Source organism: Pongo abelii, chromosome 6, assembly GCF_028885655.2.
Source record: "Pongo abelii isolate AG06213 chromosome 6, NHGRI_mPonAbe1-v2.0_pri, whole genome shotgun sequence".
Lineage (NCBI taxonomy): Eukaryota > Metazoa > Chordata > Mammalia > Primates > Hominidae > Pongo > Pongo abelii.
Genome location: NC_071991.2, coordinates 153,051,938 through 153,071,323, shown reverse-complemented (window position 1 = coordinate 153,071,323; position 19,386 = coordinate 153,051,938). Strand labels below are relative to the sequence as shown.

General features: G+C 55.1%; 1 protein-coding gene across 1 annotated transcript; it reads right to left on the bottom strand.

Annotated features, from left to right (window-relative positions):
* Positions 1 to 8,163: 8,163 nt before the first annotated feature.
* On the bottom strand, positions 8,164 to 18,028 carry EN2 (engrailed homeobox 2). The gene is made up of 2 exons (XM_024250282.3): positions 16,939 to 18,028; positions 8,164 to 13,621 (listed from the first exon to the last, which is right to left on the bottom strand). The coding sequence occupies exons 1-2, from the start codon at positions 17,627 to 17,629 to the stop codon at positions 13,305 to 13,307; spliced, it is 1,008 nt and encodes a 335-aa protein (XP_024106050.1). The 5' UTR covers positions 17,630 to 18,028; the 3' UTR covers positions 8,164 to 13,304.
* Between the last annotated feature and the right edge of the window lie 1,358 nt (positions 18,029 to 19,386).

Below are 19,386 nucleotides of genomic sequence, written 5' to 3'. Positions count from 1 at the left end.
GTCCAAAGTGAGTTGGAGGCACTCTGCTCCACACAGTCATGCAAGGATCAAGGGGATGTGCACTTCAGTGTCCTGACCTCATCATCTAACTTGAGGCATCCAGAGTTGTAAAGGCAGGAAAAAAAAAAAAGGACACGGAGAACCACATCCACTCTTAAGAGCCTTGGGCCAAAGGGTGCTATAGGGTCACTTTTGCTCCCAGACCATTGGTCAGTACTAAGCTGATGTCCTCAACCTAATGACAAAGGACGCTGGGAAACAGGCAGGTGCAGATGGAATGTCTGGGGAGCACACTCCATGCCACGGTCCTCTTCACCAAATACTTGTCCTTGTGTGTGTGCCGATGCCCGCGTTTCCATCGTGGACTAGCTACTCCTTGGGATTAGTGCGTCCCCTGCCTGCTCAGTGACTCCCTCTAAAATGCAGTGAACTTGGGGAGGGATAGATCTCAGCTCTGTGGCTTTGGGCGGCTGGCTCACCCTCTCAATGCCTCCCTAGGACTGTCCTGTACTAGTCCCAGGACTCACCTCACTGGATTGTGTGAGCGGAAAGTGAGGTGACCTGTGAAGTGCCTGGCACAGCGCATCCTGCCCCTGAGCACCTGGCAGATGCTCACGATTGTTGTTATTGGTGCCTCTTTGGTGGAGGCAAGTGTATCGCATCCCTGGTCTCTCAGCACCCTGACGCCAAGGCTTGGTGGAGCCCAGAAAGAGCCGAAGACAGAGACCAGGCAAAGCCCCAGACAAGGGAGGGCCCTGCAGCTTGTCATCACTGCAGATTGCTCTGGGGGTCACTGAAGAAGCTGGGAAAGGGAGGGCTCCATCCTTACCTTTTCCCCAAATATTATAATCGGACACCTTCCTTCGCTCTCTGCCAAAAACAACATGGTGCTTGATTTGGTGCAAAATTATGTGTCCAGTCATTTTCAGTTTTATGTACCTATATTTCACAGCCTCATAAAAAGTTCTTTAGCTTCCACTTTGAGAAGTTCAGCTCTAGACCTTATGGGTCTGCTCTATGGGAACCCGATTCCCTCGCATGGGAAGTCAGTCAAGCAGTAATACTAGCAGCAACAGTAACGGCTCCGTGCTAATAAGTGCGTGAGTGCTCTCCATGTGCTCAGCACCTTACTGGGCACTTGCAACGCACAGCACCCAAGGGGACCCTGAGATGGCATGACCTGCAGTGGGCAGGGAGGATCCCAGTTGGCTCTTGCCTCCGTAAGAACAGTCACTGCCTTTGACTGAGCATTTACTCTGTGCCGGTCTTGTTACGTGTCTAAGTTCAACAGTCCTCTGAGGCAGATTAATTCCCCCATCTAGCATAGAGGAAACCAAGGCACAGCAGGTAAGGAGCGGGGGCAGTCTGCGTGGTGTCTCCCTCCGGCCTGCTGGTTCCAGAGCCCTGAGGGTGGCATCAGGCTGCTGCAGAGCCTCAGATCTCCAGGAGGGAGGAGGAGGGAGCTGGGACTTACAGGGAACTGAAACAACCAAAGGATAGCACAAACGAGTTCATTATTTGCTATGTCTGCAGTTAGAAAATCACAGCCAGCCCTGGCAGACGCTTACTGAGTGCTCACTGTACACCAGGCGGGATCCCAGTGCCCATGGGCACTCTCTCATGTGATTGTCACTGCAGGCTTTCAAGTTAATTCTATTATCTGCAGGTTTCAGATGAGGAAACCAAGGCCCAGAGAGGAAAAGGCACAGCAGGCATGACACCAGTGTCATCGGCGTTTGCTTCACCCTTTCAGATTACGAGGCAAGTTCATGTGCATTTTGTCAGTGCCGGGGGACAGTGTCTCCCTGGGGACACACACATGCAATCTGGCCAGGCCTAAACCAAGTCAGGATTATGTTGCTGGTGATGTAAACCAGCCAAGGTCATGGAAAGCAATGCCACACAGCAAGTAAGAGCTCACACAGCCCCACACACCCTGGCCAGCCCAGATAGCTTCCCTTCCCTGACCTCAGCTCTCTCCCCCGTAAAACGGTGTTAAGACCAGTAGCCACCTGGTGGGGTGCATTATGAGAGCGACTGAAGATAACCCACATACAATGTTGAGTACTGGCTGTCCTGGGTTGAACAGTGTACCCCCAAATTCATGTCCTGGGAATATGTGAACAGGATCTTATTTGGAAATAGGGCCATACAGATGTGATCAGAGGGGGTCACACAGAATTAAGGGGCGCCCAAATCTAATGTAACTGGTGTCTTTATAAGCAAAGGGAAATTTGGGCACAGACACAGGGCAGAAGGCCATGTGACAGCAAAGACAGAGATTGGAGTGAGGGGTTGACAGCCTTCACGAAAAGCCAGAAAGAGGCGAGAAGGGTCTCCCCTGCAGCCTTCAGAGAGAGCCCAGCTGACACCTTGATTTTGGCCTTCTAGCCTCCAGGACTCAGAATAGACTTCTGTCGTGTGAACCCCTCAGTGTGTGCTACTGTTACGGCCGCCCTCAGAAACTCCTGCACTGAGACCTAGAAGGAACTCAATCAATATTGGGTGTTATTATTATTTGAGACAGGAAGAGACATTACACCATTGCCTGGGAAATGTGACTTCCAGAACAAGAACTACAACGGAAGTGCTAGAGTGTGCACTAAGCTGGCTACAGCTAAAGGGCAGAACACTGAAGGGATTAGGAGAAACGCAAATATGGGAGACACTTCCCTTCTAGGGTCTTTGTCCAGCTTTTCTTCCCAGGACTTTGGAAACCCACCGTTTATCAATTGTGTGCTTACAGTAGTGACAGTGTGTCTGCTTCCCACACAGACAAAAATATGGCAGGGATGGACATTCCCGAGTCCTGGAAACCAGGGACAGTCGGGGGTGGGTGGATTCCTCCCAACCTTCCAAGCTCTCTGTGGGGGAGGGGGATACTGCTGCCAGCTGCCCCTCCCCTCGGGCTGCCAGTTGCCTGGCCTGCCTGGGGGACTGTGTGTGTGCGCGTAGCCTCCTGCACCCGCCCCCCCTGCTGAGGCCAGGGAGCCGGAAGGGTACAGACGGGCTTTGGAATGCAGGGCTGTGCAGCACACTTTAGTGGGAGTCAGGTTTTCTGCCCGAGGCAGAGGGAATTCTAACACACACTAGAGCAGAAAGACAGAAATTGCCTTTTAGACGGCTGCCATCAGCAATATTTAGCAGGCAGGCTCTGCAGGGCAGTTTAACCTTCTGTAACCTTACAGTTAAGTGCTGGCTTGCTGGCTGGCTCTCTCTCTCTCTCTCACACACACACTCACACACATTCCTCTGTGCAGATATATCCGTGGTTCTGCTTGATATTTTACCACAGTGGTTTTATTTCAAGGGGAGCTCTACAGGCTGACATTTCTTCTTCTATGTGTGCCCAATATTTTACATGTACACACATGCACAAACTTGCATATTCATGTCTTCCAGGAATCGACGGTTAAAGAGGGAGGAACCTGAGAGCTTCTTGCTCATCAGAGCAATGCCAAATGTACAGTTGGAGCTCGGCAAATAATTAATAGTAATGAAAATTGACATTGCAAAAATTAAAGTGAGAGGGCTGATAGAAAGGAATTGGTTTGGTTGTCAAACCTCAAGCCTAAAGGGAAACAGATTGCTTTGGAGAATCTTTTAATTAATTTCTGAGTTTCCCTGTTTCTTCTCTGCTGCGTGAGCTGAGTTCCTTCCTCGGCCATCAGGATGCTCTACAGAAGGGGACAGGTCGGAGAGGGATGGATGGTGTTAGGGATGCTCCCATCTTGGGAGACTCTGGAATTCCCCAGTCCCCAGTAAGGAGAGCTCAAGGTGGGGGTGACACAACCCAAAGAGGGGTTCGTTTTGTAAATTTACTTTTATTACCGATGAATAAACCAAGAGGTCTGGCTCATTCATAGCTAAAATAAAAATGGATCTCTACAGTCTGACCAAGTTCAGCCACTGAGCTGCAGCATTAACTTGTATTCTAACAAGATTAAAATATATTTGTCCTGGGGATTAGCATACTTAAGTCCCCTTTTGCCTTTTTAGCGGTGGCAGGGCACTTTGATCTGCCTTGCGTGGCAAGAGCGCGGCTTGGGCCCAGCGATCCGACTGCCGAGTGTGAAATCAGCCTGATGTCATCCCATTCTTCAGCTTTTACATCTTTCCCCAGTTTAATTATATTTCCGCCACAAAGCTCCCGCGTCTCATTGCATATTCAAGTTTGACTAGGAAGCATTTAAAAAACAGTGTGGATGAAATACCCCTGTGGGGGGAAGGGACGGGGTGGGTTGGCGGGGGGTGGGGGCTGCAAATCTTCATGGAGCAAAAGCAGCGAGCCCCAACACCCGCATCGCCCCATGGATGGTCTCACCTGCGTGGAAATGTGTCCAACTTCCGCCTGCCCCGCCCGCGAGGCGCCCAGCTCCCCCTGACGGCACCAGGCACAAAGGCCATTGTCACGCCGGGCGTTAGGTATGGGGGCTGTTTTGCCTTGCGACTCCAGCGGGTTTGTATGACATTCTTCCTCTGACGTGCTGTTTTTGTTTCCTTGGGGCTCTGAATCTGCAGGGCTAGTTCCCATCTCTACATATAAAAGATGTTTTTCTCCCTGCGAGTGATGAGTCACCGGTGGAATTGCCTACTCTGAGGCAGTATGCAGTCACTGAAATAAATTCTAAGGCTCACTGAGTTCCCAGGGGCAATGGGCCCGGCTGGTCTTTGATCACCTTTAAAAGAATCAGAACATTTAACTCTCCATCCAGACCTGATGTTCTGGCCTTCGTTCAGAAAGGCAGGCCCGTCATGGGAATAGGCCTAGAGTGGCCCCGGAGTAGCACCTGCTAAAGCTACCTTACCTGAGGGGGCCACCAGAAGCCTCTTCCTTTATAGCTTAGTGAGTAGGGGCGGGAGGACACTATGACAGAGAGTTACAGGTACAAACTGATGACCAGTCCTGGTCCTGCTAGCTGTAGTGGCCACTCCCATCCAAGGGCACTAGTATTTGGGACAGGAAGTGAGCCACCTGTAGAGGTGGTTGGGGCTTTGACCTTCACCCCAGCTCCTGGCCACAGACTCCATTCATACCTGATGAGAGACCAGAGCATCCTGCCTGGGGCTCCTGGAGCCAGGGACCCTAGGACATTACTTCCACATACAAGCTGGGCAGCACAGAAATGCAGATTGGCTACTCCAGTGGATGAGGGCAGGTTGATGCTGGGAAATGCTCTCCACAGAGAGCCCCTTTCCTCTGGGAGTTTCCAGTGTTTTCACTTTTTCGGAGGGAGGACTGGCAGGTAGGGGACGGACGGTGGATGTCTGAGTGATGCGTGTTCTCTGCCGCTTGAGGGAAAGGAGAAGATGCTCTGCTGAGTGCTTCAAAAGGTTCAGATTTGTGACTGTTTTTATTTTGAATAATCACTCCTGTTAAAGTTGGAGGTTAGCAACACATTGGTTCTTAAATTGAATGATATAATTATAAAATTATCTCCATGTAATTAACTCAGGATTATGTTTCATTCTATTTAGCATGTAATCAAAGCCTGTTATGCTTTTAGCTATAGGAACAGCAATTAATTTAAAAGGGTTACTGAGACTCTTCACTATTTAGACAAAATAGATCATCCCACCATTAGGACGCCTACTCGTTCATGGAGGAAGAGCTGGGATGGGGTGGCACGGTGTGTGGGGCGTGCACTGACCGACACACAGGCAAGGCTGGCTTTGCCCATTGCCCTCTTGCCTAGTTTGGTGCCTGGAGATGGGAAGCACTCCTGTCTGCTTTGAGACAAATCCTTCTCATCGTGATGGGATTCTTCTTATTATGGCCATTATCACTTGCAATGGAAAAGAGAGTGGTGTGTAAAGTACTGGGTGTCTATAGAAACCCATGGCAGAACACCTTGCTTATTTGGGGGTCAAGACAAGTGTGGAGAAAAAAATCTTGAAATGAAGATTTTGCATGTTTGAGCCCTGCAACAAACAAGCACTCACATAGCAGTTTCCAAAGGGCAGGAAGATTCTGTTCCCGGAACCAGCATCCTCCGGCATCTTCCAGCATCCTGTGCTTCATGGGCTGGAAGTGCTGGCCAGCATCCTCCAGCATCCTGGGCTTCATGGGCAGAATCCTGTCCCACTCTCCCGCACCTCCTGCCACCGTCCCACTTTTTTCTCACTGTGTGGACACTGCCTCTTGCTTGCATTACATCCTTTCTCCTACTCCTAAGCAGCAGCGTGGATGCCTCATTGGCTGTGAGAAGCAAGGAGGTGTAAGGGCCCTACTGAAAACTGCACCTGGGCTGCGGAGGGTGCCACTCCTGGGGGGTGCAGAGGCTCACCTGGGAGAGTTTTGCCTCCCCATCCCCTCTCTGTTCTATGCCAGGTGCTGCGTGTTCATCACCTCCCAAAGCAATCTCACCAGAAACTCATTAGGTAGATGAACTTTCTGAGTAAGCGGAGAATGGCTGGACTCTGGAGGAGTTAGTGAACAGTCAAGCTGTGATTTGAACACAGGGCTGTGTCATTTCAAAATTCTATGCTTTCCACCGAACCACACTTCTTTCAGTGCTAAGTGATGCTATAGAAGTATTTGCATGAAAAACACAGAACCCAAACTGTCCTAAGCCCGTGTGCAACAGCAAATCCCCGGGCATCTGAAGAGCTCAACCTAAAGCTTTCTTTGCAGGCAGGCTTCTGTCTTTCCACCATTCATTTGGGTGACTGGGAGTTTCTCAACTTTCACGAGCATTAGAAGGCATGGTGAGGCTGACCGTGGCAGCCTCTGTGTTATAATGGACATGACTTACTGGGGAACCTTACTTGCAGTCACATAGTAAGAGCTTTGTATGAGGCACTTAGAACAGTCACAGTTATAGAGAAGGAATGTGGAATGGTGGGTGGCAGGGGCTGCGTGGGGGGATGGGGACGTAGTGTTCATGGGTACAGAGCTTCAGTTTTACAATATAAAACGAGTTCTGGAAATGCATGGTGGCGATGTTGCACAGCACTGTGGGTTTATTTAATGCCACTGAAGTGTACACTTAAAATGGTTAAGAGGGCAAATTTTGTCATGTGTATTTTACAACAAAAACGTTGGGAGAAAATATACTAACAGTACTTGCCTCGGCGAGCGTAGAATTCTGCAAACGGCTGATGATTCTGCCATTTCCCTGACTGCTTGAATCTAAATAAATACTAGTTTTCAGAATTCACATGTTGTTGTTGCTGTTGGAGAATAAAACCCTCTCAGAAAAACCTCGGGACAAAGTTTTGGCCTAAAGGAAAAACTCAGATGCAACATCCCATGGCCACTGAATGAAACCGAGCTCGGGGGCCAGGGACGTCCTGGGCAGGCTGGGCGGACTCGGCCAGGCTGCCGCGGGGAGGGGCACCGACGGGAACGGGCAGCAGCTCCTCGCAGCGCGCTTGGCAGCGGAGCCTGTGATTACCCATCCAGAGAGGGAAGAAAAGAGAAGGGAAGAAAGGAAAGTTAGTGGAGGGGGTAGAGGCTGGGGAAAGGAGGGGGGCACACGGCGACGACAGGGCCTGCCAGTCCCCTTCCAGACAAAGGACTTGGCGGGAGGGGGGAACCCCGAATGCGTTCGCTGAAAGGAGGGAGGCGGCTCCTTCCGCGCAGGCAGCGCGCTCCCGGACCGCGCGGCCAAGTTTCACATCTCGACAGATGGGGTCGAGCGGCTGGCCGCCGGGTTTCTTCCAGACGGTTGGTGCAAACAGTGATCCTCACCATTCCTCGACCCCACAGAGGACTCTCGGCTGGGACAGGGTCCTTCCTGCCTGCGTCTCCCACCCAACCCCTCTGCGGCGGAGAAAGTGCCGAAGGCCCGGCAGCCCCTCAGGGCTACCGGGTCCCGGCTCTTCTTCCCTCCTGGGTCTCCGTGGAGGCTGGGGGTGGGGCCTCTCTGGGACGCCTTCCAGGCTGAGGGGGTGAAAAGGCGGCCCAGGAGGCAGATCTCGGCGACTCTTTGTTTCTGCTTCGGGCATTGCGCGGGGCTCAGCCCTGGAGGGGGCGGAACAGCCAACGGGGCGGGGCCCGGGCTCAGGACCCGGAGTTCCCCCTCCTAGAAAGCCGGGTCGGGCGTCCCCAGGGGACACAGAGGGCCCCAAGGGTCTGGAGAAAGCCCTGCCCTCGGCCTGGAAGAGTTTGCCTGGGGCTGGGGCTGGGGCTGGGGCTGGGGCTGGGGCTGGGGCTGGGGCTGGAGAAGGGCAGCGGGCCTGGGCCGCGCCTGGTCTCCGGGACTTCGGAGTCGTTCCGGGGAACCCCACCCCTCAAAGTGGGGCTCCCCGAGTCTCTCTGAGGAAACTGGGCCTGGACTGAAGAGCTGGCCGGCTGCTAGCACGAGGCCACTAACAACAGCAGTAATAATAACCGTCATCGCCAGCCTTACCAGCGAGAGCCGAGAGCGCGGGCGCACCACGCTTGATTAAATCACATAATTAGGAACCGCTTTAATGAATATTATTACATTTCAGGCGATTTCAAGAATGGCCTTTTATTTTCTCTGGGCAGGCAGCATAAATATAATGAAGTGTTTGAGATTATTAACAAAAGCATGAATGGTCTACTTGGGGTTCGCGCCGCGCGGCAATGAGGCCACCGGCATCGCTCACAAATCTGTGCAACAGAGCTGCCCGCGCGCCGGGCCTGCCCGACCCAGGATCCGGGGGACCCCACTCTCCGTCCGGCCGGCGGCTTCCCTTCCCCACCACCCACGTCCGCTCCCTACTTGGAGGCCTGGAGAGGGCCTAGCTCTAGGCCATATGGGGCCGCGATGCCCGGAAGAGGGGTCCCCGCCCGGAGGCCCGGCGCCGGGGCTGCAGTGTGTGCAGGGGCGCGTCGGGAAGGGGGGACCCGTCTCCCCGGAGGCTGATTTCTGCCTCACCCGGCGAATCCCCGCTTTAGGAATTGCACCTTGGCCCTTTGTCGTCAGTCGCTATTAACCTCCCCAGCGCGCGGCGGCTCAGCCTGGCAGGCTGCAGTTTTCGGCGGAGCCGGGACCCTCCCGGGGGCGCTTGGGGAGCCGCCGAGGCGAGCGGAGACCGCAGAGCGCGGATATTAAACCAGCGGGAGACAGAGTGACTTCTAGCAGAGCCCCAGCGGACAAACGCTGCCTCCCGGCCGGCTCCGCGGCGGCAGGCATATTTGCATATAGAGTGTCTGGGCGTGTGTTGCGCGCACTGGACGCCCGGGCACACCTGTGTCCAGCAGTGTAGGAGCCCCCATCGATTTGACCTTTTCACTCTAGGAAAACAGAAATGCTGGCGCCCTCTTGGTGGTCAGGCTGGGGTCACTCGCATGGCTCCTTCCCTCTGCTCCTTAGGAGAAAGGCAGGGCTGGTCGGCATTGCTGCTGTCGGCGGGTGTCGACCCTGGGATTCTGACTCCAGCCCCCACTCATCCAGCCCCGTTGGCAGAGCTGGGTGCAGCGGAGAAGGAAGGCTCTGAGCGCCAAGGAGCCCCGCCAGGCCCTCTCTGTCCCGCACTCTCGCGGGGGCGCCTGCTTGGGCAGGCCTGCAGGGCGGCGGGTTCTCCGAGGCCAGGACTCCCAGACCCTCGCGGAGTCTCTGCCCGGCTATGGAGCAGTGTGGAGTAAGCTCAGCCTGGGCCCGGCGGGGACACAGCTAGGCCTCGGGCGCGGGGGTCGTTCAGCTCGAAGGAGCAAGGACTTTATAAATGAGCTTTCCTCTTCTGCACACTTAGGGAACCCTCCTCCTGTGGGGCAACAGTCTGGCCGGGGGCCCAGTCGTGGGGCGGTGTCCGCAGTCCGGGTCCAGATCCGCGGCACGCAGAGCCGGGGAGGCCCGGGAGGAACCAGCGGGCAGAGGACTTGGGAAAGGCGCAGCGTCTTCCCCGCAGGCCTGAGTCGGGTCTCCATGGCGAAAGCAGGCAGGTGGCGCAGCCGCGGCTCTCCATGAGGGAGCAGCTTAGATTATATGCTGTTGGACTAAAATGTAATAAACGTAGGACTAAAAAAAAAAAAGTCTCAGCGTTTCAAGGGTCTGAGGACTCATCCAGTTCAAAAGAGAAAGAACACTCTCCATGCCACTGTAAGCCTAGTGTCTGCTTGAACACCTCTGAGGACGGGGAACTCATTACCTTACAAAGCTGTGCCTTGTCCCTTTTCAGTGTTATAATTTGAAAACAGATTTTTAAAAAATGATCGCTTCATGTTATCGTATTTTTATTAAAATAAGAGAGAGGCCAATACGGCAATAGAAGTTGTGCCAGTATTTTTTGTTTGGTTTTTAATCTACGAACCTTCTGAACTGTTCAGAAGTCGGGGTTCGCGGGGAATGCGTGGTCTCGCCCCATCAGCGATGACCCTGGGGCGCAGCTCGGGCCCAGGCAACGAGAACTCGGGAGTCTCCGCGGTGAGACCCCAGCTCTCTCCTTCCAGGGGTCTGAAAATCCCGAGGGGCAGCCCCCAGACCGCTTCCTGGCAGGGCAGAGGCCCAGCCCAGAGGCCCCGCTTCCGCCTGGGAACGCCAACGGCCCAGCTGACTGGGGAAACAGAAAACGCCTAAAAAGTCGCCTTCGGTAACAGATCGCCAGTCTCTGAGTTTCTTTTACAGGGAGAAGAAAAAAAATTTTTTTTAAGCCATGAAAGTTTGGAAAAACAACAATTCAACGCGTAGATCACTCGCTCAAAGACCCCAAACACTTCCTGATGAGCGGAGTCCAGAGGTGCGGTTAGCACAGGCGAAGCTGGTCCCTCCCCCAATCCTGCTTAGGAAGTTGTACAAAGTCTTTTGTTTTGTGGGGGAAACAACAAAAGGTAAACAAAAATGACACTTTGAAAAGGAGAGTCTCTTTGTCTCAGTGGAGTAAAAAGTTCCTGTCCCCAGGGGGAAGCGCCTCGGTCCAGCACGGGTGGCAGGGCCAGTGAGCACCCAGACGGAGGGAGACCTGTTGAACTTCACAAAATTTAAAAAAATGTAGTCACTGGAATAGCACCGTAGTTTTGAACACTTCCTCCTGGTAACAAAATGTGTACTTATTTTGGTTATTCTGTGCTCATATGTGACATATCCAAACTGTCTTATTTAAAAAAAAAATAATAATCACCTCTCGCTACAAAGGCACCTGGCACCTGCTCCGAGGTGGGGCAAAGGCCATGAGCACCTGAGTACTGGGGAGGATGCCTAGGCAGTTCCTCTGGACTCAGACATGCTTAGAAAACTCATCATTCCACCTGGGACCTTCAGTATTTTATAATAAAGAGATTTTGTTTTATTTAATGTAACCTTCAAGAATTTAAACACACAAAAATGCAGGGGGGGTGTTCACAATTTTGATAACCACAGTTGTAAATAGAAACATTCATTCATTTCTCATAAGATTATAAATATTTGATACTGGAACTGTAAAATGCACATGTTTTATAAACTAAAACAACAAAGAAAACAAAAAACAGAAACCAACTTTGCTTCCTGCTAAAAAGGCATGTCATTTCATTGAGTTTCCTAAGCAGCAGATGGTTATTCACAGACTTTTAAATTACAACTTTTGTTTTTATACTTTCCTTTTTAAAAAGGTTTACACTATTATGTACAACGTAGAACTATTACTGCAGTGAAATAAAGAGGTTTAAGGCAAAGAGAGAAGTTTACCCTCAGTCCTCAGGGAGACCACCGGGACTCCCAGCTCAGCCGTAGGCACACCCCCTGGGTCAGCCGTGGGCACACCCCCTGGGCTGTCCCAGCCACAGATGGACAGTTGGATTGGTCTTTCCCCATACACTAAACAGAAGACAATGTGGAGTTATATAATGTGTTTGTTTATATATATATATAGGTACTTGGTGGGAAATATATTGAATATATTTAATTTACACTGTACCACACCTTCAAAAATAAAATGTATATTTTAAAAAACAAGAAAAGACAAAAAGTGATAAGAAATGATTATTTACACACTTTCTTCCTTCTTCTAGATCCTGGAGGATTCTGAGTTCTTTTGAAAGACAAGGTAGCCACATGTTCCAGAACTGTGGACTCAAACATGCCTGGTGTGTGTGTGTGTGTGTGTGTGTGTTCACATGCATACAGACATATGTGTAAACACACATATTTATCTTGGAAGAATGTTCTCTATAGCAGAAGCAGCCACTCCAAGAAAAGAAAAAAATAAAGGAAAAAAAAAGAAAATATAGGGAAGAAAAGAAAAAGGAAAGGAAGATAGATGATGCCATCTCCCTCTACAGAGCCTTCTGCCCGCCCAGAAACAGCGAGTCATGGCCTCATTTCTGGGACCCTGGCTGGCACCCGGGGTGGCTGGTGGAGTAACAGGAAATTCCTGGGGCCAAAAGGAGGGTCGCCCCACCGCTCTTGGGCTTTAGGCCACACACCCCAGTCCTTTAGCCCCAGAACCTCGAAGCGCTTCTGCATGGAGGCAGTGCCCAGGGCAGGAGGGTTAGGCCTGCGGCAGGGCTGCGGCGGGACTGGGGACAGCGACACAGACCACAGACGCAGACGATGTATGCACACGGTTGGGCCTTGGTGAGGAGGAGGAGGAGAGAAGAGGAGGAGGAGGAGGAGGAAGGAAGGAGGAGGAGAAGAAAAAGAAGAAGAAAGGAGGAGCAGGAGGAAGGAGGACGAAGGAGGAGGAGGAGGAGAAAGGAGGAGGAGGGAGTTAGGCGCAGGAGGGTGAGGAGAGGGAGCTGGGTGAGGCTGTTGGCGTGGGCGGCTGCTGGTGAGCATGGAGCCGACTTCCCAGGGCAGGCCTGGGATACGCTGGGCTGCTTCCCAGGGCCAAATCCCAGAACTGGCCCAAGGACCCTGGAAGTCCCCTCTCCCTCACCAGGTCCCCTAAGCTCCCCAAGGCCTTGAGGTGGCTGGCCCAGGCTTGAGGTGTGGGCCCCTCCTGCCATCCTCACCAAGCCAACACAAACAAAGTGGCAGAAGTCATAGACCAAATAGGAGCTATTTATTCGGTTCACAGTTGTGTGAAATGCAGCAATAAAAAATCTTTGGACTTCAGCAAGTTGTTTTAATTTTTTCTTCTTTTGAAATAATAAAAAAGTGTCCAATGTCATATAATGGAGCTTAGGGGATTAAAAAAAGGTGAAACCCTAAGCAGCCCCCTTCGCAAAAAAGAAAAAACCCATAAAATTAGCATAATCTCATAAACACAAAAAACTCAAAAAAATATTTTATAGTCAGATATTTTGAATTTTATACCACCTGTAAATTATATATACATAGAATATTTCAGAACCTTAGCTAATACACGATATTTTCACTATCAATGCTGGTATAATCTTTATACACTGGCCCTTTATGATTTTAAATTATTGCATTGTTTAGCACGGACTGAGACCTGGCCTCCATGCCCCCACCCTACTCGCTGTCCGACTTGCCCTCCTTGGCCGTGGTGGAGTGGTTGTACAAGCCCTGTGCCATGAGGTGCACGGCCAGCGTGTTCTTGTTGCCCGTGGCCTTCTTGATCTTGGCGCGCTTGTTCTGGAACCAAATCTTGATCTGTGACTCGTTGAGGCTGAGCTCCTGCGCCAGGCTCTGGCGCCGCTGCTCTGTCAGGTACCTGTTGGTCTGGAACTCAGCTTTGAGCCTCTGCAGCTGCTCAGCGGTAAAGGCCGTGCGCGGCCGCTTGTCCTCTTTGTTCGGGTTCTTCTTCTTTGGTTTTCGAGACCTGGGACCTGGGTAGAGGTGGTGGACAGAGAGAAGTCAGGTTACCCAGAGGTGTGCCACCCAATAGGCACCGGGTAAGGATTCTGGGGCCCCAAGAGGGGAAGTGACTCGTCCAAGGCCACTTGAGGCTGAACGGCCAGATGTGGGGCTGGACTTCGGACTGGGCATGGGCTCAACGCGGACCTCCACCACTTGGTAAGGGAGGACTGGGTGTGATGTAAGTGGGACTATGGGGCAGGCCTAGTTGACAGGCTGACCACAAATGAGGGGTCTCTAGATAAAAGTAAAACTCCTGGATGTAAGCAAAACTCCCCACACTTTCTGGCCTGGTTTTTCCTAGTCCTTTCTGAGGCTCTGTTCAGGAACACGGATGGCGGTAGGTGCTGGGAGAGAGGGGAGGAGAGAAGACTGGGAAAGGCTGCAGGGGGTCACAGAAGCAGGAGGCACCCTGAGGGCTGTGATGGGGACCCTCATGGGGATACCCCACAGGGTGCCAAGGGCTGTGGGAATCAGGGGCAGGTGGGCCCTGAGGACAGGAGGGGCCGAGTGTCTGCCTCCACCCAAGCTCCTCTATGACTCCCAGCCAAGGGCTCTGTGGACCCAAGTTCATTCCTTTAAGGAAGAGTCAGTGCATGTACTTCCCTCCTGGGTGGGAAGGGGCACTGAGCTACTCACAGTGGGTGAGTCCTTCACCCACTGGAAATCTCCCAGGTTTCCTGTCCAGGAGAGGGGACCTGGCTCCGCAAGGGTGTTGACTGCACCACCCTTTCCCCAGACATGGGACTGCTTCACTGGGGGCAGCAGGGTAGCCCAGCTGATCTTGTCCAGGTCTACTTCTGACCCTCCCCACTGTGCCTCCCAACTGGGATTCAGACTTCTGAACCTGCCCTGGCCTCCTCCCTGTGGACCTGCCCCAGGTTTGGGGCAGGGTCGCTGTAAGGCTCCTAGGACCTGGTATCCATGGGGAAAGGGCAGAGGGAGGAGAGCAGAAGGAGGGAAGTGTCATCAGTTTCTTTTTGGTGTTAAGAGGCTCAACCCCCTGGCGTTCCCTGTGGGGTAAGAAGGAGGCAAGGTCATTGGCAGGGAGTGGTGACCTCGCCTCTGGGTTTCAATTTGTGTGGTGTATGAATCGGCTTTAGGGAGCATCTGGCCCCAGCTTCATCACAGGTCCCTGCAGCTGGAGAAGGCCGGGGCCCCCCACCCTTCAGGGCTGGAGAGCTGCCAGGCACCCTGAGGAGAAAAGGAATGTGGATCTCACTGGAGGCCCTGGGACTGCACCCTGCCCAGGTCAGGAGACTCAACTAGGGTGCTGGGGCTGTGCCCAGCAAGAGGTGGGGGACCAACTGGAGGCCCAGGATGAATGCCAAGCACTCCCTCATGGCCAACTAAGCCTTGTGCTCTCTCCAGGAGACGGGCCTGGAGAAAGAGGATCTGTGGGCACCACCACAGGAGCACCAAGGGCAGCTTTTAAAGCAACCCATAGGCAGGCTCACCACCCATGAGAGCACACACCCTATACTTGGGCACCCATCCTATGCACACATACACACTCAGTGACTGTCTTGCTCACGCCCAGGGCTCCAGGCCAATGGGCCTGGCTTTGGTGGGGGTAGGTGCAGATTTGGGGATGGGGTTGGCCCTCCGGAACGGTGGTGGGGGATGGGGCACAAGGCTCCAGGAGAGGCCCCAGCCTCCTGCTCCCAGAGCCCATCTCTGTCTGGGTCTCCAACCACTCCAACCACTCCCTTCCCCGGAACTCTACCCCCAAACTCTTCTGGTCCTGGGGCTCTTGTTAATGGACCCATGAAGCAGCCCTCAAAAGGACACCATTTTATAGCAATAAATTTCCCTAAAATAATAATTTTTAGTTCTCTTTTTTTTCTTGATTTTCTTTCAAAAGACAAATACTTAGGAGTCTCGGAAACAGAATCAAACCTCCCCAAGAAAACTCTCTCTGCCCTTTCTTTCGGAGAAACCAAAGAACAGAAACATTGTCTTGCAGGGATATTTTAAAGCCCAGGAAGATAGGCGACTTGGGCTTGGCTGGGCTGGGCCAGGCCGGGCCGGGCGGTGCTGCCCAGCTCCCGGGCCGTTGGGGGCTGGCTCAGCGAACTCCCGCGCCGCACAAAGCCCGGCCGAGTCTCCTCGCCCGGCATTGTGAGCCTGTATGTTAATTAAATATTAACAAAGGAGGAAGACGAGAACAATGGAGCAAATTTCAGATCTAGCTGAGAAATCTGAATTTCATCAGAAATATGCACGCATATTTCTGCGGGATGGCGGCCGAAGGGTTGGCTCACTCCTGCTGTGATCTGGGCAAATGACCCCCGCAAAATAGTTGAGGGTTTGGGGGCAGCAGGGATCCACTGCCAGCTCGGGGTCAAACAGCCCACTCCTAATGGCGGTTCCCAGCCGCAGACCCGCATGGAATGCAGTTGATGATTTCTACAAGGACATGGACTTAGTTTTTTAAAATCGCAGATCTATGAAAAAATACACCCAGCATCTCTGCAGGGCCCCTGCGAATGCTGCCTCTTTCCCATCAGCAGCCCCCAGGAAACGCTGAGAGAAAGTCATTCGTATTTGGGGATGGCAGGTGCCGGGAGGGACGACTGCCTCCCTTGTCCTCGCTGTGTGCAGGAAGGGGGCTGAGCCCCACCACTGCGGGCTGGCGCTGGCAAACAAAGTGGAGGCAAGAGAAAAGGGCGCTTTTATTTTCCTCCTTCCCTGTGTGCATCCTCCTGAGTCCCACCGGTCAGCGCAGGCCCGAGGGGCAGAAGGCAGAGCGGCAAAGGGCCTCGCCTTTTCTTCCCCGAGCACAGCCGTGATAACCGAATGGCAGGACGAGTCTGGAGTGGGCTGGGGCATGCGTCCCCGGCCTGGCCTGAGTTGGAAGATCATAGGGAAGGGGTTGAGAGTGTGCACTTCCGGGCCCATCTTCCAGCCACCCCGTTCCCACCAAAAAAAAAAAAACTACAGTGGGGGAGACATGGGCTAGTGGCTGGGAAGAGTTGCCCCAAGGCGGGGTGGAAGAGAGAGAGGGGAGACAGAGAAAGAGGAAGGAGAGAGAGAGACAGAGAAAGAAAGAAGGTCTCTTCTGCGGTCCTAAGAAGTCTGTAGCCCCTAGCCAATCAGTCCTGCCGCTGGACTCCTGGCCCCTGCGCGGGCCGGCGTCAGCTTCACACAATGTCGCGTGAGTCTTTGTGAGTGTGTGCCGGGGAGGTTCGAGATGTTTTCCTCCCGGTAAGTTCCCGCGCCAGCACCGCCCCCCAGCTCCGCGGACCTCCCCGCGGCGAGCCGGGACGCATGGTCCCCGCGGGCTCACCTGAAGAAGGCCGGTCCGAGTAGCGCGTACAGTAGACCCACGCCGGCCAGAGCATGGGCTGCGCGCCCAGGTTGGCGCCGGCTTGCGAGCTGTCCGAGTCCGAGCTCACCGACAGGTCGCCGCCGCCCAAGCCGCGGGCCTTGAGCGCCCCGTCCAGGGGGCCGCCGGGGTCGCCGCCTTTCTTGGCGCCACCGTGCAGCGAGAGCGTCTTGGAGCCGCCTTCCCCGTCACCCGGAGAGTCGCTGCCGGCGGCTGGGAGCGGCCCGCCCGCGCCGGGCGCACACGGCGGGTTCTGCCGGGGCTCTCGGGAGCCCGACCCCAAGAGCTGCTCCGAGCCGCCCGCGCCGCCGCCTCCCTCCGCACCGCTCGCGCCGCCTTCGCCGCCGGCTCCGCCGCCCCTTCCTCCTCCCGCGCCCGCACAGCAGGTCCCCGCGTCCTTTCGCCGGCCGAACTCGGGCCGCAGGATGTTGTCGATGAAGAAGTTGGTGATGCGGTGCGGGTGCTGGTGGTTGCCGGGCGCCTGCAGGACCGCGGGCAGCATCAGAGCCCGCCGGCGCCCGGTGTCCGCTTCTCCTGGGCTGCTACCGCCGCCGCCGCCGCCGCCCGAGCCGCCGCCGGGGCTGGATTCCGGCTGCCGCTGTCCCTCCACCGCCGCCGCCGCTTCGCCAGGCTTGGGGTCATTCTCCTCCATGCTGTTGACAGTAAATCCCAGACTGGTTCTCCGGGGACGCCCTTCCAAATCAGCCTTCGGCTTTCCCGCGGCGCACACGGAGACCCCCGCGCCCCCACCCCGCCGAGTCTTCCGAGGGCGTGCGCGGCGGCCGCGGCCAGGGCTGGGGTCCTACAAGTCGCCGGCCGCGCTCGGCGCGGAGCCACGTTTGAATCCACGAACCGGATTAGAAACACCACGAGCCGCCCCGCTCGCCCAGACGATGAGAGATTCAACAGAGCCAAGTCCTCGACTTCGCCGCGCGGCCGGGGTCTAGACAGCCGCAGTGGTCCGGCGGGGACGCGGGCCGCCTCCCGGGCTCCCCGCTCCTCTCCGCGTCCGGCCGCCTCGGGCTCCGGCGCCGCCGCCTGGGCCGCCCGGGGCGAGAGCTGCGCGCATGCAGGCAGCGCACTCCCCGGCGTTCACGCCCGCCCGGGCCGGCTCCGGCCGCCGCCGCCGCCGCCGCCGCCCGGCCGTCCCCGCCCGCGCGCCCTAGCCGGCCCTCGAGGGTGCCGGGCGCCCGCGGTCAGCGCTCCCGCCACCGCCCGCACGCACATGGAGGCCCCCTCCTCGCGGCCGCCGCCCCGCTGCGGGCCGGGGCGCCCCACCGGCGTGCGGCCGCGCCCCCGCCGAGCCCCGCGGAGCTCCGCGGCCCGAGTCGCATGGGTGAGAGACGCGAGGCCAGGGCCCGGCCGGGCCGGGCTGGGCCGCCCGCGCTCCCCGGCCGTCCGCCGCCCTCGCCGCCTCGGCCTCCGCGCGGGCTCGGAAATTTCCAGGCCACTCGGCGCAACCTGAGACACTTTCACTCTGGATTTTTGTTCTTATTTTTAACAGAGCCCCCTCGAGTGACGTCGCAGGCCGGTCTCCTGGACACGTGCCTCGGGCCAATGGCCGCGGCGCCGCGCGCCCACGTGACGCTCCGGCCGCCGCTGGGTGACAGGAGCAGCCCGCCGCCCCTCCTCCCCTTAAAGCGGCCGCGTCCCCCGCTCCGGGTGCGGGAGCCCGGGAACCCGGGGAGACCCCCGACCGCGTCTCCTGCGCTCGCCCGCGCTTTCCCTGTCGCTTCGCGGTTCAGGGATCTGAGTCACCCCGCGACAGCCCCGCCAGGTCACCCCGGGGCGCGTAGGTGGACACGCACAGGAAGATCGCTATTTTTAACATTTCCATATTGTTTACCATGGGGCGAAATCCCACAATTCCTTGCACAAAATGCATAAATAATATTAAATGAGCTGCCGAGATACAAAGGGACTTTTGTGGTCCGCTTTCCTTGCTGATGGAGAGGAATAGTGTCACTCCCATTTGACTCGGTAACCCGGCAGCTTCCTGTCTTAAACGCAGAGCTGGCGCGCAGGACACTCCTCCTGCAGACACTTATTGTAAGTGTGCGTTTGTGTGCGTGTGCGTGTGCAGGGAGGAGCGTGCATATGGCCGCATTCCACCCGGGGACAGCGACCCTCATGAAACATGCATGGCGATCCGAAAGAGCGAGGGAATGTAGTATGCGGCTCCGTTTGCGAAGGGAGAAATCCAGGAGCCTCGGAGGTTCTAAGGGAATCCTTTTTGCCAAGGAGAGGAGGGGTGACTGTTCAGCTAAGACTTCAAAACCAAGTCGCCCGCCCCCCTCTAACTTCTCTACTCTGATTGAGGAGCTCCCAGACCGGTCATCTCGTTTTCTTTGTTTTAAAATCCTTTAAACTAATTTTGCAGGAGAGCAGGGCCCATTTGAAAGGAGAATT